This window comes from Salvelinus namaycush, chromosome 2 (genome assembly GCF_016432855.1).
Source record: "Salvelinus namaycush isolate Seneca chromosome 2, SaNama_1.0, whole genome shotgun sequence".
In the NCBI taxonomy this organism is placed as follows: Eukaryota; Metazoa; Chordata; class Actinopteri; order Salmoniformes; family Salmonidae; genus Salvelinus; species Salvelinus namaycush.
Genome location: NC_052308.1, coordinates 35,815,753 through 35,836,179, shown reverse-complemented (window position 1 = coordinate 35,836,179; position 20,427 = coordinate 35,815,753). Strand labels below are relative to the sequence as shown.

At 43.1% G+C, this 20,427-nt stretch overlaps 1 protein-coding gene and 1 pseudogene across 1 annotated transcript; both read right to left on the bottom strand.

Moving 5' to 3' along the window:
* Positions 1-92: 92 nt before the first annotated feature.
* On the bottom strand, positions 93-11,063 carry LOC120062297 (annotated as a pseudogene).
* A 2,919-nt stretch (positions 11,064-13,982) lies between these two features.
* On the bottom strand, positions 13,983-18,969 carry LOC120025691 (protein canopy homolog 2-like). Its single transcript, XM_038970264.1, has 6 exons — positions 18,877-18,969; positions 18,181-18,286; positions 17,915-18,030; positions 17,562-17,759; positions 17,174-17,270; positions 13,983-14,514 (listed from the first exon to the last, which is right to left on the bottom strand). The coding sequence occupies exons 2-6, from the start codon at positions 18,284-18,286 to the stop codon at positions 14,471-14,473; spliced, it is 561 nt and encodes a 186-aa protein (XP_038826192.1). The 5' UTR covers positions 18,877-18,969; the 3' UTR covers positions 13,983-14,470.
* Between the last annotated feature and the right edge of the window lie 1,458 nt (positions 18,970-20,427).

Below are 20,427 nucleotides of genomic sequence, written 5' to 3'. Positions count from 1 at the left end.
AAATACAGGAACAGGACAAACTTTTAAAACCTAAAATACATATATACTATTTGGGAAATACACTACAGGGGGTAGACAGTGTGGGGGGGGGGCTGTTTGAAAACAAATTAAATGAATAGCCAGGAGGGTACTGTCGGTGTTGTGCCCAATTGGAGTGTATTGGATATGGTCTGCGTTGAAACAGACTATTACAAACACAAGCCCCCTCCCACTAGACCTGAGAGCAGCCTTAAAACTAAACCAAGCAAATCTGTACCATAACAACAATCCAGTTGAACACAATTTTATTTTTATTTAACCTTTAACTAGGCAAGTCAGTTGAACAAATTCTTATTTAATGATTAGTTGGTATAGCGTTTCAGATGTGTACTTGTGTCATGAGAAAGATGAGACATTACAGTTGGACGTGGTAAAACCAGCAGACTTTCTAAAAACAAACATTTACAAAACATTCTAATAGCACATCGATTGAGACACCAATATTAACGGGTCATGCGTACTATTTAGTCAATGCTAGCCAGCTCTCGAATTACATTAATTTTTCTGACTAGAAGGAAATGTTCCATTGATGTTTTGAAGTTGCCCTCAGGTCTTGAAGAAAAACTCTACAAAAAAGATTACCCCCAAGTTTGATATAACACAATATAATAAAAAATAATAATAATTCAACCCTTTCAGCTCGGGAAGATTTAAAATAAAATGGAAAACAGTGCTGTCTTCTTACCCTGATCACTTTTCAAAACAACCTCCCTTCCCAATAGAACAGAGCTATTTGTGAAGCACTGTACAAAGCAACCTGCATAGTATTCCGTTAACCAGAAAGGGTTTGGCGAACACTGGCAAAAAATGGTGTAATAAGTGAACTTGGCCTTGATTTATAGTGGTGTGACGTCAATCATTGATGAAAGGGGCAGCAGTATCGTATTATGAACCTACAGACCCTGGTCATTTGCAGACTGTACATATTCTTCTGTGGTTATATTACAGAAGGACCGTGCCTGCCATGGAGTGTTGTCTTTTGTTTCGTTATTTTGGAAAATTTTGTCTGACAATGCAAGTGCCCCAGATTCTACAACTGAAAAATTGACATGATATTTTGAGTTCTTTACAAAACCAGGTCAGCTTAAATATATAAGACTCATATATATATATGGCTCAGTCTCACAAAATAAAAAAATATTACCATAAGCCAGGCGTACACTACATGATTTTGGCCCGATTTACCTGTCCCAGACAAGTTTGAGATCGGAGACAAAATTCCCAAGTCGTTGCCTAGTCGGGGAGCACGGCCGTTACCGACGCTCGTATAATGTGAACGGGCCAGAGACGCAATCTCAGGGCTACCGATCCTGTCTGAGTCATCCTGATATTTTCAAACGTTTGATTTTATCAGCACGAAATCTGCCATGCTCCTGTAGTGTGAGATGTGCAATGACACGTTTTGAGAACTGTGATCAGCAACAGCCAATGAGAGCTCACCAGAGAAGCTAGTGAGATGACGTTGTATCGCATCAGAATGTGTAGACTGACTCTCGAACAGGAGCGATGACTACTAGCCTACGTTTGCACTTCCCTTTAACCAAAGCTAGTGTCAAATCAGTACAGCTCTGAAGTTCACAATGTTATTTAATTCAAAATATATTGGTTAAATATTATAGCTCTGAAGTTCAATGTTTAATTCAAAATGTATTGGTTAAATATTTTAACTCTATGGCAAGCGTGAATGTCTAACAAAATGTTTTGAGGCTCTTTGGCCCACAGCTCGTTCTAGCTGCACAATCAAATCACATAACATTGTTTTCGCTAGACAGCGTGGTATCGAGAATCCTTAAGACCAAATGAAGAATCTTGTAGTGTGTGACACATCATTTAGTGTCATGAGTACCACTACGTTGGCAAGACAGAAAACTACAGGAAAGACAGTGGTTTTAATGCGAGAGGCTCAGGGATATTTGAAAGTCGTGTGGTGTACGCCCAACATTAGTGTCACTGACATGAACTGACTAAATCCAGCAAAAGGCCCTTATTTTCATAAGTGTACTGCATCTTATGCATCCCCCTACCCTCTTCCTCCCCCCTTTTGTTCTTATTTGCCTTCCTCCCCTCTTCCTTTGATACTTCATCTTTACCCGGAATTGTTGGCCCCCACCAGGGTCATGAGTGCGTTTGTGCTCATGGACTTGGGGCGCTCCAGGGGGTAAGCCCAGGGCTCGGCTCCAAATCAGCTGGGCCAGCCACACCAGCACCTCCTACAAGGGGAGCAGGTCAGAGGTCAGGCAGGGGCTCACTCCAACCTAGTCAAATCACTGCTCTCATTCGCCATTATCACGACTGCTGTTATAGTTTCATATTGCTCCCATCTCGCCATTATGTTGACAATCACAATAACAGAAAATGTGCTATTTCTAAGCAATTATGATTAGCATTGCTTTAAATCAGTATTATGAGCAGTAGTAGGTTGGATGTTAACTTGGACATTAGCACCCGTTAGCCAATCCGTGAAGGGGTCCAGCCAGACCGTTCATAGCTGCGCTGAAGGAGAGGTAGGGGTCAGACAGGGCACTGCCCACCAAGTGGCTGGTGTGGGCACTCACGTTACCACCCTCATGGTCACTGTAGCAAAGGAGAAAGGGAAGTGTGTGAATGAATGAGTAATGCAACCACATAACTGCACTGATGCAATGACGGAGCAGGAGCTGAATATGCACACCCAAACGTTAACAAGGTGCAGACGAATGGACGATAAACTACATCATTATGAATGAAGTAGCATTCTCTATAAAACTGACCTGTGAATGGTGAGGTACAGGCGCATGAGCTCGGTGAACGTGGCGTCGCTTTAGCCCAACATGTTGGTAAAGTTGTGTGACCAGTCCAGACTGGAGTCAATGGCACCGATGCTGCTTCCCTCGCGGTAAAGGTTGCGGTAAATCTTGGCCGCCACGCTCAAGGCAGCTTAGCGATAAGATCCATGGAGTCTTCATAGACAAACAGAGAAGAAACCATTTTCTATTCGGACAAAAAAGCACTCTTTCAATAGATCGTATTACAACTGGGACGCGTTCAGTTGATTAAAGCTTTTACTACATTTCGTCCTACTGAGCAACATGATTTCCCACAATGGCATGTGCCATTCAACATTCTTCAATCTATGTTTCCTGAGCTCACCTCCCAGTACTTGGCTTTGTTGACTCCCTCGGAGTAGGCCCGGGCAAAGCTGCTCTCGCTGTTCAGAGCTGTGATGGCGGCGCTGAACTGAGACATGGGGTGGAGGTTGGTGGGGAAGTTATCCAGCATGGTGACCACGTGGGAGGGAAGAGCTGCACGCTTGGCCCACTCCTTGGACAGCCAGTTCACCTGGGGACAAATACAATACACAGAATCAGCAATAGGGTAATTGGTCAAACTATTCACACCAAACGTAATGGTTTAAGGCCTTACAATCACAAAGGGGGCCACTGAATATAGTTTTCTATGCAAATTATCATCTGATGTCATTAAACCAAAATAGAAGCAAACCTGCTCCCACAGATAAACAGGATCAAAAGCTATCATCTGGTCCCCGATTTGACTTGGTGGGAGATCTGTCCACGTGCCCTTGGTCCGGGCGCTTCACCCTGGTTGCTCCTGTGGGTCGCTCTGGATGGGAGTCTGCTAGATGACTGAATGTAATGTAAATGTTGAGTGGCTTTACTGCAGGTAGATTGTATGTTTTAATATTCAATCATTTCAAAAAGTTAGCGTCTGTTGTAAAGTTTTATGTTGTGGTTTATGGGTCAACCCTTTTCATTGAATATGTACATCATGTTATCTGTGTTCTGTACCATTATTGTTGTATCATAAATGAAGATGCTACCTAGACCTACTGCTAAGCTGCTGTGCCATACTGTCTCTCCATAATGCGTTACCAAGCTAACACTCACCTGTTCCTCTGTGGGCACCTGGCCTGTCACCAGCAGCCAGAACAGACCTTCAGGCAGGGGCTCGGCACGTCCTGGAGCCGGAGTGCTGTAGCCACGGAAACGAATTCCCTTCTTTTTTTTCTTTTTTTAAAGAGACCCATAAAAGCTATTTAGTAGTAATAATTGCCATAACTAGGTATCTACATAATTCTACCATAAGTCTTTATGAAATACTTTTGATCCCACTCCCCATATTGATATTACATAGCCCATAGGCGCCATGTCACATGAGTGTTATGAGTTAAGCCAATCTCCATAAGTGATGCTGAACTGGCTGAGAAATTACACCCTTCTTATTCTCAGCTAAAAAAAAGCTGATGAATATGGTGGGACTTGAAAAACAAAGCTCCCCAAAGAAAACCATTTAGAATCTCAAATCACTATTTAAGTAGGTAGCTGTCTAGCTTCAAGCATCAGACTCAGGAGGGTTTTGATTTAGTTCCATTTCATTCAGTACTATCCAACCCATTTGCATACTGCCATCTCTCTCAGGGGAGTGCTGAGCAAGCATGGAAATCAATCTGTTTCAAAGCTATTCTCTTCAGCACAGCCTCAGACATGGGACTTCAAGAAAATATAGCAAAGGGCATGCCTTTCTTTTTTTCATTATCTAGACTGTTTAAACAATCTCATCTATTATCTAGGCAAAATGAAGCCATCTAAGATACCAACAAGCAATAGTAAAGAGGCAAAAACGCCCAATCTATCCCCCTACCCGATACTTTGCATTCAACCCTCTTGCCCTGCACAGACCAACTCACCTCATCTGCATCCAGCACTGAGGTTTCATACACCAGGCCCTTCATACCTCTCATCCCACCGTATATCTGTAAAGACAATTGCGCACACACACACACAATTCTGCTTAGGCATTAATATCCACAGCTACCATATTTCACACTACAACTGTTACTGAAAAGGGTACTAGAACATTTACAAATGACAGGTGAGTTGAACGTACCATATCCACAGAGATCGAGCCGATGTTGGTCTTGCCATACTGCGTTTTGAAGTTCTTAATCCTACTCTGTTCTTTAGGGATGAGATTCGAGAGCACATCTCTCAGGTTCTAAAAAAAATAATTAAAAAAAATCACATTTTAGAAAGATGACGTAAGTTAAAAACAACAGCTTTCTTTAATTAGGGCCACCCAGATTGCAGGACTGATTATGGCTAGTTAATTTATATTTGGCTTGCCTAGCTAAAATGATTTGAATGATGCAGCAACACCAGATCAACAGCATCAGATTTTTGGCCCCCTGCCCCAGTTCCTAGAAGGAAAGTGGACTGCAGTGGGAGGGGATGCAGAGGCTCGCTTCATAGGGGGCTTTTTCTGGACCAATGCTGTGGTGTGGTGCTCTTACTGGACCTTTTAGTCACCGGAGCATCACCCAGGTGGGTGCAACATTTCAGTACTATCGAAGAGGACAAAGTGCCCAATGAATTGCTCCGTAGCCTGTGTCAGATGTCTCTACCTCCCTGCCTGGTTGTACCATTTACGCTCCCTCAAGATACCTTTCTGAACTGCCTATCATCACCTATCATCTAACCACCAGATCCCTACATTTGTTGTTAAATTGTTTTGTTTTTAAAGTGACTGAAAAGTGGTATATAAAATAGATATTATTATTAGTTCAAAATGACGCCATCACAGCATTGCGAGGTAAAAAGCATACGTATGTAGCCTAAATCAAATTGAAAAATGAAGGAACTCCAGCCAGAGTTCTTACTGTTGATGTAGTGGCATTTCTGGAAGACACGATGAGACATGCTACATTCTGAAAGGCACAAGAAGGACTGTGTCAGGAGAGAGGCAATCAGTCAAACAAGGTTGAGTGTCTGACACGTTACATGGACAGAAAGTCAGCATAGAAAGGCTTCAAGTTTCAACTATTCAGAGTGGCTTTAGTCCACACTTTAAAACATCAGCAAGCCACAATGCGCTGCAAAGTATCCCTTACGATGACCTAGCCTACCTCATCACTGCAAGAGAGACTGAAGCTTGAGTTCCACGATAAAGGACAATAAACAGACAATTGTGAATGATAGACATTTGTGCAGTAGCAAATACATTTACAGGTATTCTAACATGACTGATTGAACAATGTTTTAATTGACTCCTTGCTCACAGCACTGAGTGAAGATCATCCATGTTGAAGGGCATAAGGACACCGCCTACTGTAGAGTAAAACCTTAAAAATGAATATTTTTAAACTCAAGTCAGAATCCACAGATCTGACCTTGACAGATAAAAATACACTGAACAAAAACATAACCCACAACATGTAAAGTTGTGGTCCCATGTTTCATAACCTGAAATAAAAGATCCCCGAAATGTTCCATACGCACAAAATATTTATTTCTCACAAATTGTGTGCACAATTTGTTTATATCCCTGTTAGCGAGCATTTCTCCTATGCCATGAACCACCTGACAGGTGTGGCATATCAAGAAGCTGATTAAACAGTATGATAATTACACAGGTGCACCTTGTGCAATGAGCGTCTGTGTCCCACAATACAATGCCACAGATGTCTCAAGTTGAGGGAGCGTGCAATTGTCATTCTGACTGCAGGAATGTCCACCAGAGCTGTTGCCAGATAATTTAATGTTAATTTCTCAACAATAAGCCGCCACCAATGTTTTAGAGAATTTGGCAGTACGTCCATCTGGCCTCACAACCGCAGACAACGTGTAACCACGCCAGCGCAGGGCCTCCACATCCAGCTTCTTCACCTGCGGTATCGTTTGAGACCAGCCACCCGGACAGTTGATGAAACTGTGGGTTTGCATAACAAAATTATTTCTGCACAAACTGTCAGAAACCGTCTCAGGGAGGCTCATCTGCATGCTCGTTGCCCTCATCAGGGTCTTGACCTGAATGCAGTTCGGCGTTGTAACAGATTAAATTAATATATATATTTTAAATAGGGTAGATCTTTGCCTAACTGGAAAAAAGAAGCCTTCACATTATCAAGACATAAGCTCATTGGAAAAAGTAGGTAGCCTCACTCAAAAGATTGTGCTGCTTGCTGTGTTCCAACTAATCAATCATGGCTGGTCCTCATTTGCTTTGCAAGCAATGGATACCTTTTCAAGTGGAGTTACAGCCAAAGCCCGTGTGATTTGCCTCCAGCTGTGAGATTAACATTGTTGGAATGGAAAATGCATTGCAAGAGATGGGAACTTTGTCTTTGCCTGAAACATGCAGTAGCCTACAGCAACTAAAGTTAGCCGGTCTCTGATCGACTCCTGAGTCCATGGGACCATATCAAGGTAGTGAAGGCCCACTTGAGGACGATACAGTATTAACTAGATGTTATTTGACAAACTGGGACAAATCTCATTAAACTCAAATGGAGAAAGGGGGTGGCTATCTAACGTTAGCTACGAAGCTCCAGCCTTTGAGCTAGGGCTAGCAAAGTCGGTAACTAGCTAGCTACACAGCTGGCAGAATAATAGCTAGGTACTCGTACAGACACAACCAATATTTAAATAGTAACGTTAGCATAACTGGTTACATAGTTTAGCTGGTTAGCTTTGTTAGCTAGCGGTTACTCGTTTATAATGTAAATGACAAAGAAAATAACAATAGTTAGCCATTGAGTAAACGACCCTGTTGAATTGGCTAAACCAGCTGGCTAATAACAATCCGAGGTTGGATTTGGCTATCTGAATGCTAAACTTGTTCTAGTTAGGTAAGGCTACAGAGAACATGTTATATTTGGATAACTTCCTTGTGTTTGTATACTTGTGCTTCAACTCAAGGACAAATCTACCGGATAAAAATTCGTAGCTGCCTAACTAACTAAATACACTGCTCAAAAAAATAAAGGGAACACTTAAACAACACAATGTAACTCCAAGTCAATCACACTTCTGTGAAATCAAACTGTCCACTTAGGAAGCAACACTGATTGACAATACATTTCACATGCTGTTGTGCAAATGGAATAGACAAAAGGTGGAAATTATAGGCAATTAGCAAGACACCCCCAATAAAGGAATGGTTCTGCAGGTGGTGACCACAGACCACTTCTCAGTTCCTATGCTTCCTGGCTGATGTTTTGGTCACTTTTGAATGCTGGCGGTGCTCTCACTCTAGTGGTAGCATGAGACGGAGTCTACAACCCACACAAGTGGCTCAGGTAGTGCAGTTCATCCAGGATGGCACATCAATGCGAGCTGTGGCAAAAAGGTTTGCTGTGTCTGTCAGCGTAGTGTCCAGAGCATGGAGGCGCTACCAGGAGACAGGCCAGTACATCAGGAGACGTGGAGGAGGCCGTAGGAGGGCAACAACCCAGCAGCAGGACCGCTACCTCCGCCTTTGTGCAAGGAGGTGCACTGCCAGAGCCCTGCAAAATGACCTCCAGCAGGCCACAAATGTGCATGTGTCAGCATATGGTCTCACAAGGGGTCTGAGGATCTCATCTCGGTACCTAATGGCAGTCAGGCTACCTCTGGCGAGCACATGGAGGCCTGTGCGGCCCCACAAAGAAATGACACCCCACACCATGACTGACCCACCGCCAAACCGGTCATGCTGGAGGATGTTGCAGGCAGCAGAACGTTCTCCACGGCGTCTCCAGACTCTGTCACGTCTGTCACATGTGCTCAGTGTGAACCTGCTTTCATCTGTGAAGAGCACAGGGCGCCAGTGGCGAATTTGCCAATCTTGGTGTTCTCTGGCAAATGCCAAACGTCCTGCACGGTGTTGGGCTGTAAGCACAACCCCCACCTGTGGACGTCGGGCCCTCATACCACCCTCATGGAGTCTGTTTCTGACCGTTTGAGCAGACACATGCACATTTGTGGCCTGCTGGAGGTCATTTTGCAGGGCTCTGGCAGTGCTCCTCCTTGCACAAAGGCAGCCGTCCTGCTGCTGGGTTGTTGCCCTCCTACGGCCTCCTCCACGTCTCCTGATGTACTGGCCTGTCTCCTGGTAGCGCCTCCATGCTCTGGACACTACGCTGACAGACACAGCAAACCTTTTTGCCACAGCTCGCATTGATGTGCCATCCTGGATGAACTGCACTACCTGAGCCACTTGTGTGGGTTGTAGACTCCGTCTCATGCTACCACGAGAGTGAAAGCACTGCCAGCATTCAAAAGTGACCAAAACATCAGCCAGGAAGCATAGGAACTGAGAAGTGGTCTGTGGTCACCACCTGCAGAACCACTCCTTTATTGGGGGTGTCTTGCTAATTGCCTATAATTTCCACCTTTTGTCTATTCCATTTGCACAACAGCATGTGAAATGTATTGTCAATCAGTGTTGCTTCCTAAGTGGACAGTTTGATTTCACAGAAGTGTGATTGACTTGGAGTTACATTGTGTTGTTTAAGTGTTCCCTTTATTTTTTTGAGCAGTGTACAACAGACATCACTTCAGGGTTAGCCAAGGCCTTCATTATTTAGCTAACGAGCTACCTAAATGCTAGCTTCACGTTTGGTTCTGATTGGCAAGTGGCTAGAAAGCCGGTGGGGCTAGCCAACCTTTTAGCATACCATCTATGACATGGGGACAATGCAGCGCCCTCAAGTAGATAGCATCTCCTTTAGCTAACGGCTTTACCTTTGTTGAATGCAAGAGCTTCGGTGAACACCTGCAGGCGGACAGTAGGGACATGGTGGATGTGAGGGGTTTGTCTTGGTATATAAATATTATCCTACTGTACTGCTAAAAATCTCATACCTCATTGACGGTGCCCCTACTGAGTTTGATAGGTGAAGGTTGAACTGTATTTTAAGACAGTTAACGTTAAATACTCTAACAAAAAAGCTGTTAGAATTGTAAGTGTATGTTTGTCCCTTAAGGTCCTTGTGTAATTGTAATGTGATATTGTACCCCCTAGCTCGATTGTCCATTGTATATAATCTATATGTACTTTCTGTATTGATTTGTTGTTAATAAAAATAAAATAGATAGGTGAAGGTTGAGCGAGATGAACAGGCCTACAAAGGGGATTGGCTGGGATTTGGGTGACGAACTAAACAATAAAGTTTCTAAACCCACAGGCACAACATCGCATGACTTCCGGCAACGCTTACGAAAGAGTTGAGAGAAGAGTTGAGAAGCGAACAATTATTTTTGACTTGTTAATTCTCTCAATCTAAAAGGCGCAACCTAGATTCGAGCCAATTTCTTTACTGGAACATGTTACTATTCCAACCTCGTGAAAGTGACGAACTGACACGTTTTCATTTTCGACAAAAACAACTTTATACCGAAGGAGTGCCTTTGATTTAACGACAAGCACATGCGCAGTTCGACGCGAGACGACCGGACCCGATGACGTGTTTCTAGTTTAGTTAGCCAACGTGGCCATGCCATCGCCTACAAGTGTGATCGGGGATTTTTATTGGAGAAGCAGGTTTAGCCTTTCTTCATACTGTACTGTCTTTGACCATAATCTGCCCATGTTGGTAGGTGTCTTAATCAAGCATCAAAGATTTTAAATTAGGTTGCCACAATAGTGTGGTCTTTACAGACATGATTGTTATTTTGTTAGTGTAACATGCAAATAAACAATGGCTTAACTGCGTGAGCATTATCTAATAGTACAGTAGTCTGCTCTTCATACAAACGTGTGTAATGCAACACTAAAACACATCACCTTTGCACAGCTCGGTATGGCACCGGGGGAAGGCTGCCGTTTTATGGGCTCTTTACACACCGTGCAATTGTGTTAGTTTTTTCGCAATGTTTAAACTTATTTTGTACATTATGTTGCTGCTACCATCTCTTATGACCGAAAAGAGCTTCTGGACATCAGATCAATAATTACTCACCTTGAACTGGGCAAATAATGTTTCTTTAATGATCCCGACGAGGGATTTACTCCAGACACCCGAACAGGCCCTCATCCCCATCAATTGCAGGAGAAAGAGACGCATGTTTCTCGGAAGGAGATAGGAGTGCCTTGTGAGAATCTGGCGACGAGTGGCTAATCTGCCTTTGCTATCAGTACTACAGGAAAAGGTGGAACGATAATAAAATGGACGAACTAAAAGCACGTATATTCTACCAACGGGACATTAAAAACTGTAATATCTTATGTTTCACAGAGTCGTGGCTGAACAATGACATGAATAACATACAGCTGGCAGGTTATACACTGTATCGGCAGGGCAGAAGAGCAGCCTCTGGTAAGACACGGTCTATGTATATTTGTAAACACCAGCTGGTGCACGTTATCTAAGGAAGTCTTGAGGTTTTGCTCGCCTGAGGTAGAGTATCTCATGATAAGTTGTAGATAGTGTGGTCTACCTAGAGTTTCTGTATTTTTCGTAGCCGTCTACATACCACCACAGACTGATGCTGGCACTAAGACCACACTCAATGAGCTGCATACGGCCATAAGCAAACAGGAAAACGCTCATCCAGAGGCAGCGCTCCTAGTGGCCGGGGACTTTAATGCAGGGAAACAAATCCATTTTACCTAATTTCTACAAGCATGTTGTCTTGTTTTGCACACTTTGTACAAAATAATAAAATGCAGTACTACAGGATATTTCTTAACGTAGCTCTTTATTAGCTAGCTATAACTGGCAAGTTCACGTATCGCCAACCAGGATCAAACTGACCATTTGGGTGGTCTTAACCAATCATAGCACAGTATGATATGGCGGTAAAATGCATCCAATTACAATTCAGTATGTTTACACATATGAATATTACACATGTTAAATGTGCAACCAGAGGGAGGGGAAAAACTTTAGACCACCTTTACTCCACACAGAGACACGTACAAAGCTCTCCCTCCATTTGGCAAATCTGACCATAATGCTATCCTAGCAGGAAGCACCAGTGACTCAGTCAATAATAAAAGTGGTCAGATGAAGCAGATGCTAAGCTACAAGAATGTTTTCCTAGCACAGACTGGAATATGTTCCGTGATTCTTCTGATGGCATTGAGGAGTACACCACATCAGTCACTGGCTTCATCAATAAGTGCATCGATGACATAGTCACTGTGTGGACAATCTACATACCCCAACCAGAAGCCATGGGTTACAGGCAACATCCACACTGAGCTAAACGGTAGAGCTGCCACTTTCAAGGAGCGGGGCTGTAACCCAGAACCCTATAAGAACTCCCGCTATGCCCTCCGACGAACCATCAAACAGGCAAAGTTTCAATACAGGACTAAGATCGAATCGTACTACATCGGCTTAGACGCTCGTCGGTAGTGGCAGGGCTTGCAAACTATTACAGACTACAAAGTGAAGCACAGCCGAGAACTGTCCAGTGACACAGGCATACCAGATGAGCTAAATTACTTCTACGCTCGCTTCAAGGCAAGTAACACTGAAACATGCATGAGAGCATCAGCTGTTCCATACGACTGTGTGATCACGCTCTACGCTGCCGATGTGAGTAAGACCTTTAAATAGGTCAACATTCACAAGGCAGCAGGGCCAGACAGATTACCAGGACGTGTACTCCGAGCATGCGCTGACCAACTGGCAATTGTCTTCACTGACATTTAACCTCTCCCTGTCTAGTCTAATACCAACATGTTTTGTTTCAAGCAGACCACCGTAGTCCCTGTGCCCAAGAACACTAAGGTAACCTGCCTAAATGACTACCGACCCGTAGCGCTCACATCTGTAGCCATGAAGTGCTTTGAAAGGCTGATCATGGCTCACAACACCATTATCCCAGAAACCCTTAGACCCACTCCAATTTGCATACCGCCCCAACAGATCCACAGCTGATGCAATCTCTGTTGCACTCCACACTGTCCTTTCACACCTGAACAAAAGGAACACCTATGTGAGAATGCTATTCATTGACTACAACTAAACATTCAACACCATAGTGCTCTCAAAGCTCATCACTAAGCTAAGGACCCTGGGGCTAAACACCTCCCTCTGCAACTGGATCCTGGACTTCCTGATGGGCTGCCCCCAGGTGGAAAAGGTAAGTAACACATCCGCCACACTGATCCTCAACACAGGGGCCCCTCGGGTGTGTGCTCAGTCCCCTCCTGTACTTTCTGTTCACTCATGACTGCACGGCCAAGCACGACTCCAACACCATTAAGTTTGCCAATGACAACAGTGGTAGGCCTGATCACCGACAAGACAGCCTATAGGGAGGTCAGAGACCAGACCGTGTGGTGCGAGGACAACATCCTCTCCCTCAACGTGATCAAGACAAAGGAGATGATTGTGGACTACAGGAAAAGGAGGACCAAGCACACCCCCATTCTCATCGACGGGGCTGTAGTGGACCAGGTTGAGAACTTAAATTTCCTTGGTGTCCACATCACCAACAAACTAACATGGTCCAAGCACACCAAGACAGTCGTGAAGAGGGCACGACAAAACCTATTCCCCCTCAGGATACTGAAAAGATTTGGCATGGGTCCTCAGATCCTCAAAAGGTTCTACAGCTGTACCATCGAGAGCATCCTGACAGGTTGCATCACTGCCTGGTGTGGCAACTGCTGGGCCTCTGACCGCAAGGCACTACAGAGGGTAGTACATCACTGGGGCCAAGCTTCCTGCCATCCAGGACCTCTATACCAGGTGGTGTCAGAGGAAGGCCCTAAAAATTGTCAAAGACTTCAGCCACCCTAATCATAGACGGTTCTCTATGCTACCGCACTGCAAGCGGTACCTGGCGCGCCAAGTCTAGGTCCAAGAGGCTTCTAAACAGCTTCTACCCCCAAGCCATAAGACTCCTGAACGTCATATATATATATATATATATATGGGGTACCGGTAGAGAGTCAATGTGCAGGGGCACCGCTTAGTTGAGGTAATATGTACATGTAGGTAGTGACTATGCATAGATAACAGTAGCAGCAGTGTAAAATAGGCGGGGGGGCAATGCAAATAGTCTGGGTAGCCATTTGATTAGACGTTCATATATATATATATATATAGCCTCGCTATTGTTATTTTACTGCTACTCTTTAATTTAGTTACTTTTCTTTTACTTTTTGTAGGTATGTCGCTGTAAGGTGTTGTATTCTGCACATGTGAGAAATAACATTTGATTTGAAAACAATGACTCCAGATTGTTGTAGAAATATATATTTCCATCAAAGTATGAAAAATAGATGAGTGACAAGATGATTACACAAAATAGAAAACGAATTGGAGTTGCTTAAGAAAGTGTAATCGAACCTTTCCATTCACTGAATACACTGAATCAAAGCAACAAGCTTAACAAGATCAGCAACTATGTTGGACAATTACAGTATCTAACTATTGTTAAATAATTTTATTCACCATTCTGCTTCAAGAGTAAGTGTGACTGTTTAAACTTGTGAAATCATCCAGCGTGATTTGTTGTTACTACAGCTCTGTGTAAGACAAACAGCACTTCATTGCAGTAATACATATTACAAGATTGTTCTATTGGTCTACAATCCTCACCTCCCCTCATCCCTAAGCACCTGGTGCTGGAGCTACTCCGGATAGTCTCCATCCCCATTGTAACGCGGTAGAAAGTAGATGTGCGTATAGCTGAGCTGCGTCCAGTGCACAACGGAATTATAGCTCATCATGAGGGATTTGCAGAGCATGGTCGCAAAGGTCTGCAGAGAAAAAAAGACAATGAGTTGTGTCATTTTGGTATTGATTTTTACACTTTTCACATATTGTATTACAACTCGTTACAGCAAATACAATTTGGTAAGAGCTGCATCCCCAGTAGTAGGTTGTGTAGTCCGAAGGCTCAATCCCAATGCGCCCCCTTAGCCCTACCCCTCAGTTTTAGGTGACCCAGTGAGCCATATGGAGTGGGAGTGGTGTCCCAATTGAACTTTGAGCAAGGCATGGTGCCTTTTCAGTCCTCTAGTTTGCACCCCAAACAAAGCAAATAGAGTTGCTAACTTCCTACCAAGTGGTACTCAGAACCGTTGAGGATCCCATGGTCATTGTCTGGGAAACAAAACGTGTTTTTTTTCTGCTGGGAGTATGTTGGAGAACTGCTTCGTAGCTGTGGAGTCCTTGAAAAAGCAAATGGAATGGTTCTGAGTACCTATTTTTTTTTTGCATTTTATATGGATTCTGTGAATGATAAAATTGTGTGTATAATCGATTACTAGAGATTTGATAAAGTAATACTGGGAATATAATTAGATACAATTTAAACTACCGATATGTAGACGTACATAGGTTGAGTTGGTATCTTTAATGGATAATTTGCTAAAGATTTAGTTGAAGTATAACAGACTTGTGATAAGTTTGTCTCCTCATTTGATAGTAAAGAAATTAACCACAACACTATAGATCCACTGGCAAAAGCTTTTAGATCTCCATCCATCTATGGTGTTCGTATAGGTGGGTGTGAACATCTAGTCTCACTATATGCGGATGACATTTTGCTTTACCTCAAACCAGAAATCTTGTACCTTTTTCAAACCTTGCCCAAAGTTTTTTTTCAAACAATAGGAAGGTTTTGTCATTTGTGGAAAGGGTCTCAAACCCTTTCATTAAATATACTTTCAAATATGGTTTGAAGTCTAAACAAACACCTTTCTATAATAACCCCATCTTACCCAATGCCCTGAGAGATGCTATTACATCTCTTGCTTCAACAAAAGGAATTAAAACATTTGGTAATCTGTGTAGAGAAGGTGAACTACCATCCTTCCAACAACTGGCATCTAATTTTCAGTTACCTCAAACTCATTTCTTCAAGTACCTACAAGTTAGGCACTATATTTCCACTCAGCAGGGAGGTAGGATTCAGCCCATGAGTAAACCTATAACTGAAACTGTGGCTGGAGAAGAAAGGGGTCAAAGGTTTAATTTCTTACATGTACTCTAAACTCTGTTGGGGAACAATGACGCTCTGAAGACTTGAATGAAGTGGCATGATGACTTTGGTCTCATTTGAGGATGAGAAATGGGGAAATACCCTTTTAGATGCTCAGTGTCTTTCATTTAACACAAGGCACAAGTTGATGCAATTCAATATTTTACATAGGGTCTACTTTACACCAGAGAGACTGTATAAGATCAATTATAAATATTCACAATTTTGCCCAAGGTGTAAAACAGGGGTGGGCACCCTTATGCATGTGTTTTTGTCCTGCCCTGAACTAAGCAATTATTGCTAAGACATTCAGATCTTATCACAGGTCACTAATATGATGGTACCACTAGAGCCATCCCTTATATTTCTTGGAGATGACTCTGTTCTAACAGTTAATATTGGTAGCAAAACCAAATTCATTAAATTGGCAGTCATTGCAGCCAATAAATGCACAGCTTTTATATGGAAGAGTGACCCTTCGCCAAACAAGCAGATGTGGCTAAAAGAACTAACTTCCTATATTCCATCTGAAAAAAAGTATGTACTTTGAATTTACTGATGCCTGGAGTGACTTTCAGCAGTTTCTTGAGTCGTCACCCTAGCTGCCTCATTTTCTTTATTAATGTATCATTTGTTTTTGCGTTGAATAATTTATTTTCAAGCATTGAATGTGAAGGTTATTCTGTTTATTTTTTTTGTTAATCATTGAAGCTACTACCGGTAGAGGGGAGGAAGGGGGGTGTTCATGTGTTGGAGAGGGAAGGGTTTTGCACGATGTGCACCCATGTAGCATGGTGTTTTGTGTAGGTGGAAGAAATAACTGCGCATTATCTGTGTCATATTTTGCTGATTGTTAAATTGTTTAAAAAAAAGCCAATATATTGTTAAAAAAAAAGTGAATGCTTATTTGCTAAGTGAGGCTTATTTGATCAAATATGTTTAGGTTGTTACCAAAGTACAACAGCCCTATACCACACCTCCTCAGGCCTTAATGCTCAAGTATATTATAATTTTGACAGTTTTGATTCGGTTTTAGTAATTTCAATGTCAATTGAGCTCCACATTGAACCACAGCCAGAGGATGGGTACATTACAGCCACATTGTTTTGCGGTTCTCATTTGTTACTCATATGGTATGTACATATTTGTTGCATTAGAAATAAGGACAGCTATTACTGCCGCCAGTACAGGCAATTTGAAAAACAAGGCTCTTCACCAATGAATTGCGTTGTAGGCTATCCGTTGGCGAATTCTGATGTGAGTGACATAGAAATGTTCCAATCCCTAGGTCTATTCAACTCTCCTTACCACTAGTTGCTCCGTTTGAGTGCCACTCCCCCACCGAGGGGGAGGGCTAAGGGGGGGTATTGGGATTGTGCCGTAATCTCTGGTGGTCAATATGATGTACTGGATCAAGTAATAATGTGGCATACCTGTTCTCTTGCTGCAGAGTTTGTCTTTGACGTTGTCCGTTTCATGTGCAAAAAATTCGATGACCTCATCTTCATGTTGTTCAACGATGGTCTCACACTGGGGGGTAAGGTGGATAAGATAATGGTTAATTAAGATGTAGTGGGACACATTTCCCTGAGTTGCAGGATCTTGGAGCCATTGGCTTGCAATCCACAATACAAACATATGGAAATCCTCCCCTTTACTGCATTGGTATGTTTGGGTGAAAGTTGCAATCAACTGCAGTCATTGTTGCTATTATCATTCACTATATTTATCAGACGTTCTAGAATGTCACACTGATGCGCTATAGCTTGTCATCATCCCTAGTCCCTACCCCCAACATGTGAAAATGAAAACGCTACCCACAGCATATTTCAGGCTGGATGTGACTCTGGAATCCAGTTTAGCCTCTGAAAGGTCCATGGATTTTCCGTTCCGAGACGTGACCCTTTCGTAGGTCTTCCTGCTGGTGGTGGGGTCCACACGTTCCCCATAATCCTTCATCCGCTCACACACCTCCTCCATTAGCTCTAGGAGGTTACCTTCCGAGCGGGCGAAGGGAACCTGGGGGGGACACAATGTTGGTGAGCTTAAAAAGAGAGAACGATTACAACCCGATAATATTGAACACTAATCAACTGTAGAATCCTACAAATAAATAACATTGAATGTGTAAAATATGGCCAATGTAGGACCCAGTAGCCATCAGGTACCCTTACCTCTCGAATAGACTGGCTACCATCTGGGTTGATTCTAAAAGACCCTGTCTGGATCATTTTCTTAGGATCCACCTGGGATATCGCCCACTCCATCTCATCCACCATGGCCCTACATGCTGACGGAGAATAACTAAATGTTAGGTTGCTCAATGAAGGTATGTGGACCAAAAGTGGATGCACAACGTAGAAAATAAGGGTGTTGGGATAAAATTATGAGAATAAATGGGATCTAGTGTAATAAATGGGTATTAAGTCCAAATACTTACCTCCACATTTGAGATCCTGTCCCTGCCTGGCTCCTTGGCAGTGGCTTACAAGGAGAACAAGTAACACACATCGAGCAAGTGATTGCAAGGGATAAGACATCTTCATCTAAGCAAAATTGGAGGGGAAGAAAAACACAGGAAATATAAATTACACTGAAAAATAACATGTAAACATGCAAGTCCTTCTTAATGAGTTGTCATAACATTCAGTTTACAGCTATTTTTCCCCATGTTCAGGGACTATAACCAAAGACAGTACAGTATGAAGATCGTCTGAAACTGCTTCTATAAATAGAACGATCGACGTTGATGTATGCTCATGCGTAGAAAAACACCGGGCGACAAACTGCGCATGTGCACGGAGTAAAATCACTACTTCGATATTAAGGTGTCTTTGACGAAAATGTAAAAACTTTGTTAATCACTTTCACGAGATAGCAGTAATTACATGTTCAACCACTTAAGACTTTGGCACGAATCTAGGTTGTACCTTTAGATTTCGAGAAAATTGACTTGGCCGATCACGGAAGTCTCGCGATGTTGCGCCTCTGGGTTTAGAAACTCTGCGCTAGTTAAGTAACGTAATCAAAAATAAATGATTGGTAAAACACACTGAACATGCATGCATGCTACTGCGCTGAACAGTTTCTAACGTGTAACAAAGATGCAATTCAACTTTCAATGATTAGTAATGACCTGTTGTTTGTGAATTTCAGCCACCGCTAGAAAGATTTGAAGATTTTCATTCCACGCTGTTCCATCGCATTCGGTAAAATCTGGTGACGTAGGCAACGGGATGCTACCGGTAGTTGTCTGAATTTATGCCAGAGACAATTAGGACCCAAACCAAATGTCATCAGAGAGCGAAGAACCTTCGATTTCTTGATTTCATGGCAAATATCCACGGTCTTCAATGTAAAAAGTCATATGCATCACATTTAGTGAAACAGGGGTTTTATTTAGACTATTAAGTGGATTACATTCAAATCGCTGATGAGCAATGATCTATGGCTGTCTTTCGTTTTGCCTGTTTGCATTTGGTCTGTCAAACCAAAGATAATGTATATGACGAGATGGTCTTGTCTCTGCCCTATCAATGGGGCCATTGTCTCAAAGGCTGAAACTGCCAGTTGCCTAGTTGCTTATTGGCTATCTTATTGATCTGCTTATTGGTCTGCTTCGCCTCTTCCTCTCTGTCCAAAATCAAATCTGAGTAGACACTGCTGAAGGTGCATTTGGGTGAGTGCTCACTGCTATGTCATCAACAGTATGATGTTGAACTGCTTAGTGTTCAACAACATAGTGCCCGCCAAGCTCATCACTAAGCTCAGGACCCTGGGACTGAACACCTCTCTCTGCAACTGGGATGGTGGGAAGGGTAGGCAACCTCTTGTACTCCCTGTTCTCCCACGACTGCATTTCCGTGCATGACTCCAACACCATCGTTAAGTTTGCTGATGACACAACGGTGGTAGGCCTGATCACCGACAACGATGAGACCGCCTATAGAGAGGAAGTCAGTGACTGCCAGGACAACAAACTTCAATGTCAGCAATACAAAGGAGCTGATCTTGGACTACAGGAAACGGAAGGCCATCGACGGGGCTGTAGCGGAGCGGGTCAGGAGCATCAAGTTCCTTGTTGTCCACATCACTAAGGAATTAACATGGTCCACACACACCAACACAGTTGTGAAGAAGGTACAACAACACCTCTTCCCACTACGGAGGCTGAAAAGATTTGTCATGGGCCCTCAGATCCTAGAAAAGTTATACAGCTACACCATTGAGAGCATCTTGACTGGCTGCATCACCGCCTGGTATGGCAACTGCTTCATCACCGCCTGGTTTGGCAACTGCTTGGCATCCGACCGCAAGACCTGGACAATCTGCATTGAACCTCTTTGCACTAATTCCAATGCTTCCCACAGTTGTGTCAAGTTTGCTGGATGTCCTTTGGGTGGTGTACCATTCTTCATACACACGGGAAACTGTTGAGCACGAAAAACCCAGCAGCGTTATAGTTCTTGACACACTCAAACCGGTACACTTGGCACCTACTACCATTCCCCGTTCAAAGGCACTTAAATCTTTTGTCTTGCCCATTCACCCTCTTAATGGCACACATACCTTCCTTAACCTGTCTCCTCCCTTTCATATACAGTGATTTAACAAGTGACATCAATAAGGGATCATAGCTTTCACCTGGATCTACCTGGTCAGTCTATGTCATGGAAAGAGCAATGTT